The 22,331-nt window shown below is 43.0% G+C and overlaps 1 protein-coding gene across 1 annotated transcript in view; it reads right to left on the reverse strand.

Moving 5' to 3' along the window:
* LOC145392142 (uncharacterized) overlaps positions 1-22,331 on the reverse strand; it is a 172,966-nt gene that overhangs the window by 21,146 nt on the left and 129,489 nt on the right. Inside the window, 14 exon segments of the mRNA XM_080266593.1 lie at positions 3,176-3,450; positions 3,909-4,145; positions 4,807-5,008; positions 5,497-5,723; positions 6,769-6,891; positions 7,973-8,195; positions 8,383-8,591; positions 9,586-9,741; positions 10,147-10,411; positions 10,979-11,126; positions 11,416-11,575; positions 11,963-12,160; positions 12,832-13,050; positions 13,386-13,589. Of these exon segments, the coding sequence (XP_080122719.1) occupies positions 3,176-3,450; positions 3,909-4,145; positions 4,807-5,008; positions 5,497-5,723; positions 6,769-6,891; positions 7,973-8,195; positions 8,383-8,591; positions 9,586-9,741; positions 10,147-10,411; positions 10,979-11,126; positions 11,416-11,575; positions 11,963-12,160; positions 12,832-13,050; positions 13,386-13,589 (2,846 nt within the window).

Consider the following 22,331-nt stretch of genomic DNA (forward strand, 5'->3'; position numbering starts at 1 on the left):
ATGAACCTACTTCTAAACCCTCATTTTATGTTTCTTTTGCATTTATTTCAGTCATTTATGTGCCGTATTGGTGTGATTTGGGTCTTAAAAAGGTGCTATGCATGTCCAGAGTGAGTTGTATAGGTGTTTCTCTGAGTTAGGGTCCATAAGTACAAGTCCATAAGCTGGGGCCCAATATCCGGACAGAACCAATATCCGGACCTACCTATGGCTCTATTACGTCTGATATTGGAGTGATTACTGTATATATATATATATATATATATATATATACAGTATTGACAGATACATACATACACACTCGATCCTCCATTTCCCGTACCATGCATTCCCAGATTTCGGATTTCACGGACACGAGCTGAGGCTGGGCAATATTATCAATATTCCTAAGTGGTGTAATAACAAAAGAACAACACCAGGTGGGCCCGCCAGACAAAGATCTCGAGCTTCTTTGCACCATGGATTGGCAGGCCACGGTAGCCTCACCCAGATGCTGCTCACCCCCCAATCCTGCACCTGAGTCACCTCAACCTGCACCCGAGTCACCTTAACCTGGCCCCAGTGGTGTCATCCAGTCACAAACTGAGGTCACTGGTGACTCTGACTCCAAGTAACAAGTTATTCTGGGGTCCCACTATATTATCACAGCATACATAGATTCACCTACAATGTTTCATTAAGTATTTATACTTTCCATTTATACTGTATTTATGTTTATGTTTATGTTATTTCAGTTATGTATTGCATCTATATTTATGTTATTGTGTCAGTGTTCTTACAGTAATCCCCGTACTTTCCAGACGCCCACTTCCCGGACACCCCACTTACCGGACATTGTGGGCCTGGACCTTGGGAACACAAAAATGGCCAAAAAAAGAAAAAAAATCCCCCCAAAATCCTAATTTTTTCCCATCTGTAATTTGAAACTGCCGCGCGGCACCAAACAGCTGTTACACCACGGACCCTCACCCCTTCTTTCCTTCCTCCCCCCTCTCCCCTCCCCTGTCAGGGTTGCCATTTGGTATTTTTCATTACCAAATGTGGGCCAATTTGGTCATGAAATATTCGCTTGGTAATGAATCAGAGTAATGCATTACCAAATGGATTTTTCACATGTATGAAGATACACAGGATGGAGATGGTGGATAGTTTGCTCTCTCTGATTAATCTGCTAACGTACATCCATCCATCCATCCATCATCCAATCCTACATTGCCCCATGAGGAGCGTAGGAGTCCGGGACTAAACAGTTGGTCCCGACATTTAAAATGAGAGTGAATACATAACGTGAAAATAATCAACATGCTGTTAATTATAAGAAGACTGATTACATGTATTTCCACTTGTACATATAATTAGTGAAAAATAAACGCTAGCTTTACGAATTTGGTAATCTATCTATCTGTCTATTGCCAGACGCCTCAATCCCATAAGGGGTGGCCACAAACAAATCGCCTCCACGTCGCCCTGTCCCCCACCATTTCACTGCCTTGCTCCCAACTTACACCCCCCTCTCTCATATACTTCTCCACCCCATCCCTCTATCTCATCCTCGGTCTCCCCCTCCCTCTCCACCCCCTGTCACCTCACTCACATACACTCTCCTCATCAGTCTCTCACCCTCCATCCTCTCCACATGGCCAAACCACCTCAGTGTGTTCCTCCTAACACTTCCTATCACATCCACATCCACACCACACTGCTCCTTTATATCCTCATTTGTAAGCCTCTCTCTCCATGTGACTCCACAGGCTCCTCTTAAATAACTCACTTCCACTGCTCTCACTCTTGACTTGTGTCCTTCCAACAACATCCAAGCTTCACTTCCATAAGTTAGAGTTGGTATCACAATACTGTCATGTAGTAACTTTTTCACTTCCATGCTCACTTACCCGTTTCTTATCACTGCTTTCAAGAAACCAGCAACCTTTCTTTTGGTTAAATTTGGTAATGAAAATTGAGGAGTTTGGTAATGTGGCTGTTGCGATCTGGCAACTCTGTTTCCCCCTCACCAACAACCAAACAGTTATTGCCTAACTTCGATCGCAAGTGGTAGCTTATCGTAATGGAAGCCACACGCGCTCATTTTTCTGTGAATAAACAGTGAATAAACTGCAATACCTCACCACTAGACCAGACGGGAATTTACAGTGTTGTGCAGTGTTAAGAAATTAGAATTTAGAGTGCAAAGGATTAACTATGGAGTGCAAACTGGTGGTTGAAACTGGCCTGATGCAATTAAAAATGTGCAGTGTTAAACAGTTATAACTCACAGTGCATAGAATTACTGTAAGTGTAGCACAACACTGGATTACTGTACGTGCTTCAAGAGCATTTTCACCACTGCCAAAACCTTACAAAAGGCGGCCACAAACGTGCTGTAAGTACCCTGGCTGAGGTACAGTTACTTCTAATTCCTCATTCTTTGGTTTCCCTTCATTTATTTCATGCTCTATGTCCATTATTGGTGTGAATAGGGTCTTAAATAGGTTTAAATAGGTGCTATGCATGTCTGGTAGGGAGTTACTCGGGTGGCTTTCAAAGTTAGGCTGGGTTAGGGTCCTTAAGTACCAGTCCAGGAGCCAGGGGCCCACTTTCCGGACGGGACCACTTTCTGGACATGCCTTTGGCTCTATTACATTGGATAGTGGAGGGATGACTGTATTTTATGTACTGTGAATGTTAGTTATGTTGGTATAGGTAGCATACATTCCAGAATGCTTTACAGTATCGGAGTAATTACCAGACAATATTAGAGAATTTGGGCAAAGTATGGTAAAAGTCCGGGGAATGGTATGTGGGGCCGGACTTTTGTGGTTCCCGGACTGGTCTTCCCCCCCTTTTAATCCGGGAAATGGAGGGTCTAGTGTGTGTGTGTATGTATGTACACATATATATATATATATATATATACACCCCTTCCTGTAAAACAACTAACTCAGTGTCAAATGGCCACCCTTTACGGGATTATGGTGTCTGGCAATAGACAGATAGATAGATAGATAGATAGATTGAGATAGATAAATATGTATACTATCTATCTATCTATCTATCTATTGCCAGACACCATAACCCCGTAAAGGGTGGCCATTTGACACTGAGTTAGTTGTTTTACAGGGAGAGGCACCAACCCCCCACCAACCCACTTGTTGATATGTAGGTATATTTTACCCACCTGTAAAGATCGTGCTTGTCTGGAGTGATACTGTGCTTCCTCCACCACATCCCCAGACACTGTCAAGACTCCTCCTTTCTTCCAAAGCCTTTCCTTCTCTACTTCTTCTTTCTCCTCCTCCAGCATGGTTCTACCCTGGCGAGGCTCATCTGGGTGCAGCGGAGGGAACTGTTTGTCATGATCTAGGGGCTGGGAGTGATAGACATCCACATTGCGGAACAGATCAACATCATAGTGAACTTGGCCTGATCGGGAGACGGGGAATGACTTCCCATCTGTGATAAAAAGTGGACAAATTAGATTTGACTGATGTAAGTTAAAAACAGGATGTGAAAATGCATGACTAAGTGGAGTCTTGCTGCAGTTAACTGTTTTTCTGCATACAGCAGCATCACAACCCATTTTGTTTACAATTCAGAAACAGGAAAGGAAGAATGCAGAATCTGTTACTGTAACACTGCCCTGGGAGGTGGACAGTGAGGACAACATTAGTGTGTCTAGTTAGCAGAGAGTAACTGTTCCCTCCATCCTAGTCTGCTTTGGCATATTACCGTCCTATTGCCAACCCAGGGCTAAAATGTGAAACTGACGCAAGAAATCACTGTTTATAGCTCAAGTAGAATTAAAAAGGGGGTTACATCTCCTTGTCTTCCTCTCACTTTATTCTTTCCCTTCCTCTCACCCTCCTATATCCTCTCGCCTTACTCATCATACTGGAGGGCAAAGAACTCACCAGTAAGAGCAATGGCTGGCCTAGTGAAGACGGGAGAATTGAGGACTCGCTGTAGCTCCTTCTGGCACTCACTCAGCCCCACCTCACAGTTGACGGGGGTGCTGAACTCGTCAACAAACTGGGCTGAGCAACCTCCACAGGGGTTGACTCGACACACGGCATGGGGGTGCGAGAAACACACCTGATTTTCACACAGATCCTTCTCACACACATGCACCGTCTGGCCTGGCTCACAGACTGCAGAAAAGAGATGTACAGGGTATAAGGCAGATCCAACTTGTGTCATCTTTTTATAACATATTTTTGTTATTAAAACTCTCAGGCTCCTATACAGTACTCTCTCAGTTGAATAACTACAGTAAATAATCTTGTAATATTCTTAATGCTATTAACACCTACACTTTCTCTTAGCTGAATGAACTCATCTGGCATTAGCTGGAATAAAATACAATACCGGAGTTGTCCCAATGAAAGATTTAATAGTATCAGTACTAGCACTCTCTAACTTCAATGCTCATGTTAAGTTGAATAGTACTGTCTGGTATCAGTTGGCATACAATACTACACTGCAGTAAAGACGACACAATCATGAGAGAGTTAAGATCAGAAAATGACAAGAAACTTGCCCATTAAAGTTCCACTGTTACCACAAAACTGATTTGCCGGTTATCTCATTTAACAGTACCAACTGTAAGAAGATTCATGATGACTTCCTCCACAAGAAAAATATTTTGAGTCAATGAATAGCAATGAGATGGATTCCCTTTTAAAATGAATAGCAATGAGATGGATTCCCTTTTAACTGAGTCAGATGTCTGGTAACTGCAATGTCACAATACTGAAAGTGTTAATCACACTATACGTAGATATAGTTACATATACTATATGAAAGACGTACTCATATTGGTAGGTGTGGTGGGGTCAAAGTCCATCCTACGTGCAGCCCTGGCACTACCCTGGCACTGCGGGGCGCCACGGGTCAGCGAGCCTGGCACCTGGTCACCCTGGCTTGTCACACACCAACACACACCAAGCTCCTCTAGGCACTGTTCAGGCAGCCAGGCACCACTGTTCTTGTCACACTTGGGGATGAATGTTATCTGCAAGACATGAATTATAGAATAAACTTTGGCATAAATAAATGTTATGAAATAAAACTGAAATAAGAGTTTAATCATCAGACTGAACAGAATAAAGTTTTTTTCAAGGCAGTGATGTGCCACATCTTTCACTTAAATCTCTGCTAATAAGACTGCATCACCTTTTTGTTCTTATTTGAATGTCTAATATTCTTCTCTATCATCCTAAAAAGTGTTTCACCTTTCTGTCCTTACTTGCATGCCAAAATAATCTTCTCTCTCATGCTAAAAAAAGAAACACGTTGTTTCCATTTTATTGTTCTCTCTCATTCCCAAAAAGTCTCCCATCTTTCCATCCTTATTTGCATGCCTAATATGCTCTCTCAACCTAAATAAAATTCTCTCTCCTTTTTGTTCATATTTGCATGCCCATTATTATTCTCTCATCCCAATAAAGTACTTCACTGTTTTGTCCATATTATTCCATCATCATAAAAAAATTACCCCACCTTTTTGTCCTTGTTTGCATGCCTGATATTCTTTTCTCTCATCCTTTCACATGGCGTGAGGGAAGGACATGCTTTCTGACACTCGGCCTTGGTCTCAAAATTGTTGAGGTTGCCACCACAGCCACCATAGCGGAAGGTCTGGCACTGGTTGACTTCTGGATTGAAGAACCAGCGGCGAATGGCTCCTTCGCAGTAGCCAGAGTCACGCTGGTCATAGCACACCTCTCCTGAAATATAAAAAGGCTTAAGATTAATACTTATCAACTAGACAAGCTTCATTAACCTTGTGAATTAAGGTAACATAATTTCAGCTTATTCTGTTGTTACCAGATGCATTTGCCAAATGCTTTTACTGAATTCAGTTTATGAAAGGCCTCTCATATCACAAGAGTTTTCTATGACTGTATCTATGGTAATCCCTTCAGCCAATAAAGTATATCCTAAGGTGAATTCAAGCATCAGGAGATGGAAAGAACATCCGCCTTAGCCCAGGCTCAGTGGGTTCAGGGATATGATCAGTCTTCTGCTAATTTCCACTCTTTCCTTAAACTGGACCCACAATTATCAATGGTCCTGAAATGTACTGCAGGGTGAACATGGGCACTGGGTAAAGACACTTTGTTAAGAGGGTGACCAGCTTGAGAATGAAGAAAGCTATAAATTATGGCTGCCCTATGCACTCACCTAAACTTAAGTCTTAATTGTACCGTGTTAAAAAATTTTATGTCTGTTTTTGCAGTAATCACTTTCACAACTGCTTTTTTTTTTTTTTTTTTTTTTTTTTTTTATGTGTCTGACTCTGGGCATAGGCTTCACAGCCTGCTATCAAGGCCCAGCAGTCCTCCTACATACCATACACCTCTATATGTCACCACTTCGGCGCTAACACCCACCGTCCATATTGAATACATGCTGGGGCTGTCTCATACAGGACTGGTGTATTGGTATTAGCGGGGGTATTTTTACGACATGTCGGCGGGTCTTCTGGTAGATCAGTAAAGCCTGATTGAATGAAATTCAAATCCTTAAACTGTTCCCTGCCCCAGCCGGGATTCGAACCTGGGTCCGTTAGGACTACAGGCCACCTCTCTACCGATTGAGCCACCGCTTCCCCCAATAATAAGGTGGCTGCTGAAATTTCATTGCTACCAATAAAAGTACTGGTAAACAGTTTCCTATCTTGTCACTCAGCACAGACACCTGAAAGTAGCACTACAACCAATAACTGGATGGTGGGCGCCCCCATAATAGGTATTGTATAAATCAACTTACGTGGCTTAGGGCAGCAGAGGGCATATTCTCCAAGGGGTGAGAGGTGGCATTTATGGCTGGATGGGCAGGTGCTTCCCTCAGGTCCACACTCAACCATACTTTCATTCACTCGCAGAGGAGAACCTGTTGGAATTAGGTAACATGAAGGTGCTGGAATATACTGTACAATTAATGTTTTAGGCATGATGATGTACTAATAAGACATTTTAAACAATGAAGGATTGAAAACTTAACCCTCACATTTTGGGAGATATTTTCCTGGCACAAAATCAGATTCTCAATCTTAGTCAATATGGAGTCTAAAGGCTTAACCTCAGATCCTTACACCTTGGAGTAATATGGGAGCAGCAGTTCCCATTACAACCCTCTCATACCTAATTATTGCTAAAGAAACTTTTCATTGTACTTTATGCTCTCAGTTCCTAACAGCTTCATTTAATATATAAACTTACTGACCAATAATGTGATTAAGCAGAAATGTCTCTAAAGCTTCATTATACTGGCAGCAGAACAGACAAAAATCATATGTGACAAGCCAGAAAATTGACTGAGTGTAATGAGGTGTATAAAATCCTGCGTTGCCTAGAGACAGAGCGGGGATCCTCTCTTTGGCTCAGTGGTAACGTGCACGCAAATTCAGCACGAGGGTCCAGGATCAAATCCGGCCCAGACCAGTGATTAATTTGTTAAGTTTCAGTTTGGTCCTTTACATTGGTTGGCAGTGGTGTGGGATGTGAGGCGGGGTTTAGAGGGCCATGACGTTGAAAGTATCTTAAACCTTACATCCCGGGGGTGGGCTGTCTGTGTGGTTCGCGGACTTCCACTAATGGTCACCTCCAGTGTGCTACACTACCACGTGTGTTCGAAACTGACCAAATTAATCATCAGGGGAAGAAAAGAGTGATGTAATGGGGTGTATAAAAGCCCGTGTTGCCTAAAGGCAGAGCGGGGATCCTCTCTTTGGCTCAGTGGTAACATGAACACGAATTACATGCAAGGGCCCAGGATCAAATTCCGCCCAGACCAGTGATTATTATGTTCAGTTTCAGTTTGATCCTTTACATGAGAACCTCCTGCCATACACTAAACATATTCCAATCAGACCTGTGGGTTATAATACAGGTGAATATAATTACTTGGAGGCTGCTGAAATAAAACAGAATTAGTGAGCAAGGATCTCACTGGAATATAAATGGCAACTTACCATACGGGCAGGGATTATCCAACTTGGGTAGACACACAGGCAACGGGGGACATGGTTCGTCAACACAGGCCACGTGAACGATGCGACACTCCTCCATGGGGGCAGCACAGGTCACCTCCTCACAGGGGTCACGACATGCACACACAGGACAGCCCGAAGTGTCAAGACGGTACCCATGCAAACACGCCAGGTCGCAGTTCATTGCAGGACACACCAACGGCTCCTAAGGTACATTGTAATGTTATGGGTATACATGGATTTCTTTTGAGATCCTCTGATTTCTATGCTTATCTACAGTAAACTACTTTCTACATTGAACTCAGTTCTGAGTAAAGTATTCTAACTATTGGTACTTTCTTGTTACTCTTGATTAAAACTTGGCCTGTACAACAAAAATTCTGCAAACTAACCTGACAGTTTGGTTTAGCTGGCTGACTGACACGTGTCCCTGGGACCTCCTGCCCTCTCGAGTCGACACACCAGCATGTGAGAGTTGCTGGGTGGCACTGTGTTGGCAGGAAGGCACCAGCAGCATCACAGTGTGGAAGGTACACATGGTCTGCTGGGACACCTGCCTCCCTTGCACGGTGCTCCAGTAAGTTGCGTTGGTGTTCACAGGCTGAGATGGAAGGAGTGGTTGATGGTTAAGCTGATTCACCCACCTTCTCTACTTCTTTCAAACTTGTAAATTCGACTGCCTTCTTTGTCCCCTTCCTACCTTCAGTCATGCTACTTCTACTATCTGTTTTGCTCCTTTCCTACCTTCAGACACACCATAACATCAAGTTATTCATCTATATGTTCAAAGTAATTTTGATTCTGAGCTCAATATCTGCAGGTGCAGCAATATTAATACAATATTGCTGTTACTACTATGACCTACGATACATTTACTTTTTTTTTTTTTTTTTTTTTTAATGTGTCCGACTCTGGGCAAAGGCTTCAGGGCCTATATCTCAGGGGCAGTAGCCTATCCCAAGGCCCAGTAGTCCTCCTACACCTCCACATGTCACCACTTCGGCGCTAACACCCACCGTCCATACTGAATACATGCTAGGGCTGCCTCATACAGGACTGGTGTATTGGTATTAGCGGGGGTATTTTTACGACATGTCGGCGGGTCATCTGGTAGATCAGGAAAGTCTGCCTTCTATGAAATTCAAATCCTTAAACTGTTCCCTGCCCCAGCCGGGATTCGAACCTGGGTCCATCAGGACTGCAGGCCGCCTCTCTACCGATTCAGCACTGCCATCATGCACTATACTGCTGTACATTTTTTCTACCCTGATGAAGATTCCTAACTCACATCAGCTTGGCCAATGGCCAAGTACAGTTAGGCTGCAGAATCAACTTGATTTGCAAACAAAAAGACTCATTCCTGTCTGATAACTAAGTTCGATGAGCACCAAGCAATGTAACCATGATTTAGCTGTCAAGTTATGGAAGTGGCCCAGTTAAGTCCGGTAAAATGAAACCAACAATGGTAAATCTATCTCTTCCACTGCCCAGTTCTGTCAAAGTTTGCTCTGTTTTGCTCTGCTCTGCTCTGCTCTCACTTTTTCCTATTATGGCCTATGCTACCCTCCTCTGTTCTGTGTGGTACAGTCACTCACCAGTCATGATGATGGGTTCAAGACACTGCGTTCCACATCCATTGCTGCAGCATTTGGTATCAGCAGGGCAGTGAGAATCATCTGAGCACTCCAGGTCACAGCCGCCATTATCCACAGGAACTAGGAAAGGACACTGACCCAGTTTCTTGCTCTCCCCTGTTAACAGTAAGATCAAGAGATAAATGGGACACTCAGGAAGAGATCCAAGAATAATTGGGAAAATTATGAAGAACATATCTTACCCCTAAAACTCAAAAAGTTTCTCATATGTTAAATAAATGCTTTTGAACATAGTAAGAACATAATAACAACTACATCATCAGAGTGAATTGGTTAATCGCAACATGTTACTGTTGTTATTGTGGCCACGCACTCATCTGGCTATGAGCCCAATGAACTGTATGCTAGAGCTGCCTTTCTCCAGCAGTCTACCATTCTTCTTTCACTGAACAAAGAGGGAGCTGTGGGACGTTTGTATAACTGGGCTGCTAACATGTGAAAGTATACCTCTTCAGCACCTAATCACAAGATATACATTAAATGCAAAATAACACAACAGACCTGGGGTGGGGCAGCAGAATCCTTGAGTAGAATCTGGGTTATGAGGGACACAAGAATACCCTGTAGGGCATTCGAGGGCACGGGCACGGGGACTGCAGGCCAGGGTGGCATTGGTCTCAGGCAAGGTGTAGGGTTGGCCAACAGGGCATGTGGGGACTGGCCAGGCATGTATGACTGGCACACACTGAGGTACAGCCGGGCACACGCCATCAACACAGGGAATGTCCACCATTTGACACACTTCACTACCTTCACATTCTACATTCTGGAGAGGGAAAAACAGCAAACTGTAAAGTACCTCACTCCAACCTGAAAAAATATAAAATAATAATAATAATACCAAAGATGAAAAATTGAAAACTACTGTAACTATGAGTGAATACAGTATAAACCAACTGGAAAAATATCCAAACTGATAAAATGAAGTATGAAATCAACTAAGATACAACTGAGCTTTCATAACATAATTTTCCTGGACATAAAAGACTACAGTCCCATACCAGATTCCAGTGGAACCACTTGGGGCTGAGACACAATATAAAGGATGTATACAAGTGTCGTGAACTCCACAATGCAGAAAGAACTATGTATGCAAAGAAAAAAAATTACTTGTAGCAACTGTTATATAAACTAGTATTGTATCTCCAGTACCTGTACTTCTTAATGGAGGAATGGTGAGTTTTTGTCACTGCAAAATTCAGGTTATTTATCTAATCATTTTTCTTTTTTTTTTTTTTTTTTTTACAAAAGGAAAGCTATGGTACTGTACAATAAAGGGAAACGATTATCATAAAGAAGCATCAGAAATCAGACTCTGATGCCATTTACATACCTGGCAGGGGTCTCGACACTGGCAGAGTGGGCAGGCAGTGTCTGACTGAAGCACAAAGCCATAATCACAGCCAAGACGACACAGCATCTCCCCACACTCCAGTGATGCACGGGCCTTTTCACATGTCACCAGCTCTCGGGATGATGCCCTGTATACACAATGAATTGCTTAGAGGTTCATCTGTCTAAACATATCCTCACTACTATGCATAATCTGTATTATCCTATCACTTTTGCAATGCTTGATAATGATGATGTACTCAAGTTATGCACAGAACATTTCAGCAACCTGGCACTGGAGAAAACTGGAAATCAGCTTTATAAGTAACAACACAATATTAACAGCCATGTTTTATTTTTATTTTACTGTAGATTTAAGCAAAATACATTACATGAGAATAAAAAAGGCAGTTTATAACAAGAAGTCACTAAACATACTTGGTGCTGGGTATCTCTGTGCCAAAGTCATCAACACACCAGCACTGGCCCAGAGGGTTACACTGCACCCGCTCATAGGCGCCATCTGCATCACAGCTTGGGGTGGGAATGGCAAGACTCACTCCTTCCAGCTCAACCAGGTCACGCAAATACTCACACACTGCAAGACATTAATACACTGTTTTGCTCTGACAACAAACCTTACTATAAGTTGAGTTCAATACAGTATTTAGCAATACTGTACTGTATAGATTCATAAAAAATTCACACACTGCAATGTATTAACCTATTTGTATTGGTTTGTCAAAAGAGAAGTAGACATTTTGGAAATAAAATGGAATTAACTTAGTAGTCTACTCACAACTATGTACTGTTTGCAAAACAGATTAACGTATATTAATCACTCTCAAGAGGTCAAGGGAGAAGTTTTGAGGAGGGTGTGGAGTAAAAAGGATATACCTGTACTGTACATTATACAGGTGTGCAAGAATAGTAGGCATAATCACAGTCAACAAATTACAACCATTGTAGTGATCATGGCACTAACTTGTTGGTCCCTGAAGGAGGCCATGGTCAAGGGAGAAGTTCTGAGGTGGTTGTGGGGTGACACATGATGGTCCACAGCCAGGGACCACACAGCACTTGAGATCATGACCGCACTCAGAGTCTGCTGCACACCTAGGCCCACCACACAATTCCGCACTGGCTGCGCGAACGAAGGGGCACTGGCCAGGTTTGGTTGCTTCTGTATGACAAATGTTATGACTTACATCTTTGCTGCCACATTAGGAGTGTAGAAGCCTGGGTCTATGCCACTAAATCCTAATATTCAAGCATAAATGACTAACTGATTACTCCTGACTTGCAACATGTCAGCATGGGTCACATCCATTTGGATGTAAAAATATTCTCCTTATCAACTTTGGAGGCTTGATTAAATAATGGAAAAATTATGGGAATTTCACAGTGAACTGGATGATCATGGCAAGTGCTTCATGATAAAGGATGATGGTTATGCTACATCTGATGTGTTCAAAAGCATGACTATCCTAGATCAGTAAAGTGTGTTTTAACAAAATTTAACCCACCAAACTGTTTCCTGCCTCAGCCTGTAACTGAATGTGCATCCTTTCATGCAGCAGACTGCTACTACTTGACAACTAGAACAATGAAACCAAAGGAGAATCAGAACCACCATACATCTATATGAGCAACAACTGAGCAGCAAGTTCGTAGGGGTAGGGGAAGTACAGTTGTGGTTGGATGGGCATGCAGTAAATGAATAATCAAACTGTTCCCTACTCCAGCCTGGGATGGAGCTCTTGTACTTTTGAACACAGACTACTATCATTACATTCTAACCACTAAACCACGGAAACAATGAAGATGAAAAGGAGAATTAGAACAACTACTCACCAATAATGGCAACAACTGGGCAGCACGTGGAACGGGTGTTGGGAGTGACAGAGGGTGTGCAGATGTGGTCAGATGGGCAAGGGGTGTCCTGGTCACACTCCGCAACCACCCCACCCACTGAGAGGGGAGTCAAGCCATTGGGACAAGCAGGGGATGGGGTGGGTGCAGTGGTGGTGGTGGAGGGTGGATGCTGCAGCTCATCAGAATCATTGGACAAACCTGTGGGAGCAGTGTCACATTACTTTTTTACATCAATTTATTGACTACCAAAACTATTTCTGTATATTTTGACCAGTGTGGAGCCAGCACCAGCTCATTCCAGTACAGGTACTTTGTTTCATTTGACAAACCTATGAAAGCAGTGCAACATTATATTTTCATATCAGTTTGACAAATACCAATACTCTGAATCATGTGACAAACCTGTGGAAAATCATATCTTTACATCAATTCAGTGACTACATAATGCCTACCCAATACTGTTACAGTATCATTTGACAAATGGATTTGGCTCAACATTATATTTCACATCAATTTAATGAATATGAACTAACACATGGGTATCGAAGAGCACGAGTGGCCCTGGCAGCCCGGGTTGTCCCTCATGACACAGGTGGAGTTTTGTGGGCATGTCAGCTCCTGGCAGGGGTTATCGCAGTCGCAGGTGGGGCAACCATCGGGGCCCAGCTGGTATCCATACTCACAGGTGGCCGTACACAATAGCTCAGCCTGACACGAATGGCGGGACTTGACACCCACTGTAAGACAAATTATGCCGTATTAATGGTGAGGAATTGGAAAATGTGAGTACGTTTAAGTACTTGGGTAGTGTGATGAGTGAGGATGGAGGTTTGGAGGGTGAAGTGCTTGAAAGGGTACAGCAGGGAAGAAAGGTTGCTGGTTCTTTGAAAGCAGTGACAAGAAACAGGGAAGTGAGCATGGATGTGAAAAAGTTACTACATGACAGTATTGTGATACCAACTCTAACGTACGAAAGTGAAGTTTGGACGTTGTTGGAAGGACACAAGTCAAGAGCGAGAGCAGTGGAAATAAGTTATTTAAGAGGAGCCTGTGGAGTCACATGGACAGACAGGCTGACGAATGAGGATATAAAGGAGCGTTGTGGTGTGGATGTGGATGTGATAGGAAGCGTTATGAGGAACACACTGAGGTAGTTTGGCCATGTGGAGAGGATGGAGGGTGAAAGACTGACGAAGAGAGTGTATGTAAGTGAGGTGGAGGGGGGAAGAGGGAGGAGGAGGCCGAGGATGAGATGGAGGGATGGGGTGGAGAGGTATATGAGAGAGGGGGGTGTGAGTTGGGAGCAGGACAGTGAAATGGCGGGGGACAGGGTGACTTGGAGGCGATTTGTTTGTGGCCACCCCAAACGAGATTGAGGCGTCTGGCAATAGATAGATAGATAGATTAATGTAGTGGATATCTATTTGTTTATCTACCTATCTACTCATCAATGTGTCTATTTCTCTATCTTGTGGGGTATTTACTGGGGCCCAACTGATATCCGTACTTGCAGGTGGCAAAGGAGCAACCCGATCTGATATGAATGATGGGTCAGGGTACCCACTGTAAGATTAAATTGTGCTGTGTTAATGTGGTGGCTGTCTGTCTATCTACCTATCTACCCATCTAACAATCTATCCATTTATCTATCTACCAACCTACCTAATAATCCGTCTATCTAATGTAAGAATATCATAAGAGTACTAATTATGGGAGAGATAAGACAGGGCACCAACAGTTGATAAAATTATGCTGTATTACTGTAGTGGTTAGCTGTCTTTCTGTTTGCCTACACCTATCTCCCTAATGTAAGAATATTAGAGTACAAAATTTTATAGTACTGTACTGATGACTAACAAAAAACAACGCTGTATTATTGTACGGGCTATCCATCTATCAATCATTCCATCTATCTATCCCTAGCCAGACGCATTAATCCCAGAGTGGGTGGCCAAATCACCCTCTTACATAAAATGCACACACACACACACACACACACACACGAGAATTACAGAGTACAAAATAAAGGATGTGACGAGACTGAACATCAGCTGTAACACAACGCTGCATTATTGTAGCGGCTGTACACAAATTTATTAAACTAAATAAGAGAATGCAAATATAGATGCAACCTCCCTGAACTTCCCAAAGGTGTACAATAGCGCTGACCACCGAATCCTCCACAACAAAACTCATACCAGGAAAAAGGGTCTGGTGGGACAGTGTACTAAATCAGCCGATGAGTCCCTCAGGAGGTGGAGGAAATATGCCGTCACGTCAATAGCTGAGTGAATCCTTCTTTTCCAGAATAAAATTACCGTATGGATATGCTAATGTTAATTTTCGTCTGTGTGTCATAATGTTCATGTAATCCACAAAACCGCCGAGTAACAGTTTGGAACATGGTTGTTTTAATATCTTGCCAAAGACAAAAGGCAGAGAAATTCGATATTGCTTTCAGAGAGAGAGAGAGAGAGAGAGAGAGAGAGATCTTCAGACAATTATATACAATTTTTAATTCCTAAATGATACTACTACTACTACTATTAATAATAATAATAATAATAATAATAATAATAATAATAAAAATTGTGTTAAGTGGGGGAGCTCAGCATCCACTCACTCGATGTAGTGCTGCTCTCGGATGTCTGCCCTTTCCTCTCCATCCTTCTTTCCTTCCATTCTCTTCTGTCTCTCCTTCATTCTTTCCTTGTCCTTCTGCCTACGGATGAGTTTACACTCCCTCTTCTGTCCTTCTGTCCTTCATTCTCTCCACTTCCTTCAGCCTGTGGGTGACTCTACACTGAGTGACAAGCCAAATGGTTTCCTGTGCATTAGGAAACCATTTACTACGCTGGGTGGTAACCATATAACCAAATTTTGGCGCCTGGTGGTTTAGTGGGTAATTATTGCGCTCCAATCAGATTAAGCCGGTGAAGGTTTATATCCAAGGGATGGTTGGGGTTGATTGCTCATGTAATGCCACTCAGGGATGAGTGAGGCTGGTCACTCTCATCTTAAATGTCGGGACCAACTGCCTAGCCCCCGGCTCCTACGCTCCTCATGGGGCAATGTAGGAATGGATGATGGATGGATGGATAATAATAATAATAATAATAATAATAACAGTAATAATAATTTCATTCATTCATCATCCAATCCTACATTGCCCCATGAGGAGCGCAGGAGCCCGGGGCTAGGCAACTGGTCCTGATATTTAAGATGAAGTGACCAGCCTCACTGGCATTACGTGAGCAATAAACCCAAACCTTCCCTTGGATATAAACCTTCACCGGCTCAATCCGACCGGAGCGCCGTAATTACTCACTAAACCACTAGGCGCCAAAATTTGGTTATATGGTTACCACCCAGCGTAGTAATGGTTTCCTGGAGTACAGGAAACTATTTGGCATGTCCTTCAGTGTAGAGTCACCTACAGGAAGAAGGAAGAGGAAAGAATGAAGGAAGGAAAGAGAGAAGAGGGAGTATAAAGTCACCCGTAGGCAGAAGGAAGAGGAAAGAATGAAGGAAGGACAGAAGAGGGAGTATAAAGTTACCCATAGGCAGAAGGAAGAGGAAAGAATGAAGGAAAGAAAGACAGAAGAGGATGGAAGGAAAGAAGGATGGAGGAGAGGAAACGGCAGACATCCGAGAGCAGCACTACATCGAGTGAGTGGATGGTGAGCGCCCTCACCTACCACATATATAATAATAATAATAATAATAATAATAATAATAATAATAATGGTTGATCTTTCTCTCGAACACGCAAACTGTTCAAGGGAATATTCACTTTAGCGTTCAGAATCACAAAATTGTACAAACACCACATTACACCAGACAGAGATTTTCGGATTCGCGAGGGGTTGGATACAGCATTAATTAACCCTTTCAGTGCCAGAGGTCTTCCCTGAACTGAATAAAATCGTCTGGAGGCAGCAGGAATAAACCCACACAATACGTCGGCTGATTCAAAACGAAGAAATTTAGTTTATCGAAAAAATAAATAAATCGTAACTTCTTCTGGCGACATCTAATAAATAAATAAATAAATAATGGAAGAGTACAGCACTTGTGTTTCTCTCTCTCTCTCTCTCTCTCTCTCTCTTTCTCCACATCTCTCTCTCTCTCTCTCTCTCTCTCTTTCTCCACATTACCTTCAGCCTTTTAATATGACTCCTCCCCCTCTCTCTCATTACCTTTAATTATTTCACTCTCCTTCCCCTTCTCCTCCCCCACTCCCTCTCTCTCTCTCTCTCTCTCTCTCTCTCTCTCTCTCTCTCTCTCTCAGACAGAAGGGTGAAATAACTCGTCTCAATGGGAAAGGTAAATTAATGACCGGGCGCGGAATATTTCACTCTCTCTCTCTCTCTCTCTCTCTCTCTCTCTCTCTCTCTCTCTCTAGTAGTTTTAAGCTAAATACAGTCATCTGTAAATAGCAAGACAAAAATAAATATAAAAGAGACATGGAATAAAATAGCCTAGAGTATGGAAAATTAAGTTGCCGAATTGTAGGAAGATGGCATAAAAAATGAAAAAGTAGATAGACAGATAGATATATAGATGGATGGAGAAAAAAGAAAAATATTGATAGAAAGACATACAAATAAACACAGATAGATAGACAGACCGACGAATATACACAAGGACAAATAGATAGACAGACAGATGGAAAGATAAATACTCAGAAACAGACAGATAGACAGATAAACAGATAGACAGAAATAGATAGACAAAAAAAGGGAAAACGATGTCCCCATATTAAAAAGGGTTAAGCTGTCAACTCAGTCGTGTTCCCCAATCCTTCTCTGATTCTATTTCCTCTTCCCCCTTCCGTCTGTCACCTAATTCTCTCTTCCCCTCTCTTTCCCTTGTTTATCTCGCTTCTTTCACCCTCATTTGCCTCTCTCTCTCTCTCTCTCTCTCTCTCTCTCTCTCTTGGCTACACAAATTCCATCTCTACCTATTCATCCATCCGTCTCTCTCTCTCTCTCTCTCTTGTCTACATAAATTCCATCTCTACCAATTCATCCATCTATCCATCCATCCGTCTCTCTCTCTCTCTCTCTCTCTCTCTCTTTCTTTCTTTCTGCGGAACTACTTCAGCCTGGATACTGTCAACAAGGGAACAATTCAATAACCTCGCAGGCAATGTTACGCAGTTCTACATACGCTACGCTAATAATTACATGAACATTTTAGAACACTTTCAAAATTGGCGTACGCATTTCAAATTGGGTCTGACCAGAAAAACACATGAAACTATACTCCTCTCACTTAACTTGGCCCAGATCTTTGTCCTTCTGCAGCTAATTTCACTGCATCCTTTCCGTAGCACTTCTTCGTGACCAGCACCATATTCTATTGTTACGCTAATTACAGCTGAGACTTCAATATGGAGAGAAGACAATTTTAGGCCAAGTTAGAGGAAAGAGTATAGTTAACATGAATAATACAATACTGCAGTGCTACATCCTCTCCGTAGCACTTCTTCGTGACTTGCACCATATTCTAGTGTTCATCTATTGTTACAGCTCAAAATTCAAGATGGAGAGATAGTAATTTTAGGCCAAGTTAGTGTAAAAGAAAAAAAAAAAAGAGCATGGTTAAAATGATAGAACGACAAATATACGGTACTGTTTCAAAGACATGGAGTGGAGAGGTATATGAGAGAGGGGGATGAGAGCTGGGAGCAGGGCAGTGAAATGGCGGGGGACAGGGCGACATGGAGGCGATTTGTTTGTGGCCACCCCTTACGGGATTAAGGCGTCTGACAACAGACAGATAGGTAGATAGATAGTTTCAAAGTAAAGGATGTCTCTCTGATTCGGTACGAAATATTTGACTAAACGGAGCTACGGTGGCCCGATCGGTAGCGTACTCGGCTCGCGATCCGAATCCAAACCGTGGTGGACATTTGAGATGGGTGCTGGTAGTTTGTCCTTCAACATGGCTGCTTATGTTCGTAGTCGTACCCCCTTGACTCTACCACACACACACACACACACACACACACACACACACCTGGCTCAGTGGTAACGTTCTCGCTTGCCATCTGGTAGACAGGAGTTCGCGCCTCGCTCAGGTTGTGAAAAGTTTAACTGACGAAATGGGTGGTTACTGTCCCCCTCGAGCAAGGGGACGGGTGTGTACGTGTGTGAAGGTCACAGCCTTGCCCTTAGATCGGACTATATGAGCTCTCAGCTCCCTTGCGGGAGGGTAAAAGCTGACGATCACGACCCGTGAATTACACACACACACACACACACACACACACACACACACACACACACACACACACTTCGATCTTGACAAATATACACACTTCGATCTTGACAAATAAACATTATAAAACATAACACACGTAAAGCAGTATTAGCTTTAATTTGCAACATCCCGAAAATATTTGCAACTTCCCAATAACAATAAATTACACCCGGTAGTGGCACATTTACCTTGGATAATAGGTAGTGAACAGTGAGGAAGTTATTGTCGTACGAGTCACAGGTCTGCCAGGCGTACGATAACAACCTTCCCCCCCTCCCGTCCCCCACCCACCTCCGAACTCTCAAGAAAATGAGATGCAGATATACGATGGCATCTATTGGACGATAAATATACACCAGCCTATCCCATCTACATACAGGCGGGGAAAAGGGAGAGAGGGGGACATCTGCAGTTGACATTCGGGACGCGTACCACACCATACAGGGTTAATGCTACGTGGCTGACAGGTGGTAGATGCACTACTGGCGGAGCGTAAAAAAAGACGACTGCTATTTTCAAAGTTCAAATTAAAACACGTACACCTTTTGAACGGCACCCAGATCGATGGCATTGGAAGCGACCAAAAAGACGTTTATTATCGAAGTTCTAATTAAAACATACAAATTTTGAGAGGGAAAGATCGATGACGCTTGTGGGTTTAGGGGGGGAAAAAAAAACTTCCTTTCAAAGCTGATGTTCCTTGACCCCAGCCTGTCTGGCCAGGCTGACCTATCGACCACAGGTAAGCAACTGCTTCTGTGGGGCCATCCTACAGCTACGGTGCAGTATATGCGCCTTGTGGAGATCCGGCTCCCCCTTGTCATAGTACCTAATTAGGGCCAGACTTGGGTCATTCCCACGGAAAGGTTCAGCGAAACATTATGAAGTTTGACTACCGGGTGGACGCCGCAGCTGCTCCATCCAGGGTGCACAGTTCCACTATGTGCAGGCTCTTCGTCAGTGGTTCCTTCCAAATTAAAATCCAAAACATAAATTCAGAGCAGAAAATGTTAGAGCCTGAAAATGTTAACGTAATCAACACCACCATCACCACCACCAGCAACAATAACAACAACAACAACGGGCCGGGAAAGTTAGTGCCGAAATTGCGTACGTTAACCACACCAAACCCCCGGGACGAATTTGCCATACCATCAGCTGTTAATGGCGGACAATGGACAAACGGCCGCTCCCCCCGCCCTTCCCAATCCCCTGCTACCGTTATTATTATCGTCTCGCCGGCGCTCACCGTTAAACAGGACCCCTTATTACGTTTTTATACATATCCATAATCAGCAGCAGCGCGGGGAACGGTTATGGAGCTTTGTGTTCCCCGCTAGCTCTAAGAGATTTTGTAACAACTCTTTCGTAGCTATTTATTTTGCACATTAGATCTTAAATATCCTCTTCTGATGCAAACTAGGTCGACATTAGAAAAAAAAAAGTAACAAATAACATATTGGACAACATCATAAGATCACACGAAAAACAAGTTAGCACACTCAGAGAGCGCATACCTCCGCCAACGCCCACACCAGACAACTCAGATCACTACCAAAATTTAATCAACTCGTCCTTGGCCCATGATCCACATATCTACAAAATTTAATCGAAATCTTCCGGTAAGTTTTTGAGATATATTGTGGACAAACAAACAAAACCGTCCTGAGCTACAACTCGGACTTATATCACCACCGACATTACATCAACTCTTCCTCGACCCATGACCCACATATCCAGAAAACTGAAAACCGTCAATAACTTTTTGAGACATGGACAAATAAAATTAGAAACAGAGGTGAACACACACCCTCCTCCAGCTTCGTTGGAGGTAATAAATCGCTAAGAGGGATGTGTTACGGTTTCCACTGCCGACGAGAATACGGCCGTGAGAAAGGCCGTAACACCTCTCCCTTGGCTGTTTATTTTGCACATTAACACTTTCATATCCACGTGCAAGTTACTGGTATCGATATTAAAAACCCCGTAAGCACCTTAACATCCGCGTGTAAGTTAGTAGCATCGATATTCAACCCCTATAAACAAGATGCAGGTGAATATTAAGTAGTTGTAATATGCAAACTACATCGCTGGGGAATGAGGCTGTCTTTGTTTCTGTATTTAAAGTCGGCGTCTTTGTCTCTGTATTTAAAGTCGGCGTCTTTGTTTTTGTTCAAAGTCGGCGTCTTTGTTTTTGTGTTTAAAGTTGGTGTCTTTGTTTTTGTACTTAAAGTCGGTGTCTTTTTTATTGTATTTATAGTTGGTGTCTTTGTTTTTGTATTTAAAGTCGGTGTCTTTGTTATTGTATTTGAAGTTGTCTTTGTTTTTGTATTTGAAGTCGGTGTCTTTGTTTTTGTATTTACAGCTCGGAGGGTCTGTCACCGCCACCGTTTTTGCGTTAATGCGGACGACATCCACCGCCATTATGCCATAATACGCTGCGTAGAAGGCCATTATAAGGGAAAGTGTTACCGTGTGTATATGCGAACACTGGGATACGCTTAACCCTTTCACGACGAGGATCAGTTTTGTTAATTTTAGTTGTTCTAGCACAGACGATATTATTCAATTATATTTTGGCTGGTGGGCTAGATGTTACCCTTATTAACCTCTACAATATTCTCTCTCTCTCTCTCTCTCTCTCGAAGTAGAAAATGGGAGAAATGGAGTTCCCCCGAGCTAAGCCCTGTATTGGACTATATAGCCCCGCTAGGGTTACAGGAGCGAGCTACCACTCCCGGCACGGCAGCCCGGGCGAGGCTCGAACTCGCAATCCCCCGATTACGAGTCCGGCGCGCTACCACTGTGCTACCGCGCCCCCCTCTCGAAGTAGAGATGTTCGATATAGCCTTCATTAACCCCTTTACTACTAACATGCTTTCCTAATCTTAATAATCTGTTACCGGCAAAAATAAACTACTACTACTACCGCTACTACTACTACTACTACTAATATACTACACATCCTCTGACTACAATAGGTTAAAACAATGACAAAAACCGCCATTAAGGTTGATACGCCGCGGAATAAACGGAAAACATAACAGTGCGTATGTGGGCACGCTGGACTACGCTCAGAGACTATTAGTGCGTAATGTAGTGCAGCGGCCTGTCAGGGGAAAGTGATATTTTGCGTATTCTCTTTCTCCTCCACACACTTACGTTGTTGTTTTCTGTCTGTGTTTTTGTTTCTAGTGTGTTCTAATATTACA

Source organism: Coenobita brevimanus, chromosome 21, assembly GCF_032717465.1.
Source record: "Coenobita brevimanus isolate Jiangsu-jjx chromosome 21, ASM3271746v2, whole genome shotgun sequence".
Taxonomy (NCBI): Eukaryota; Metazoa; Arthropoda; class Malacostraca; order Decapoda; family Coenobitidae; genus Coenobita; species Coenobita brevimanus.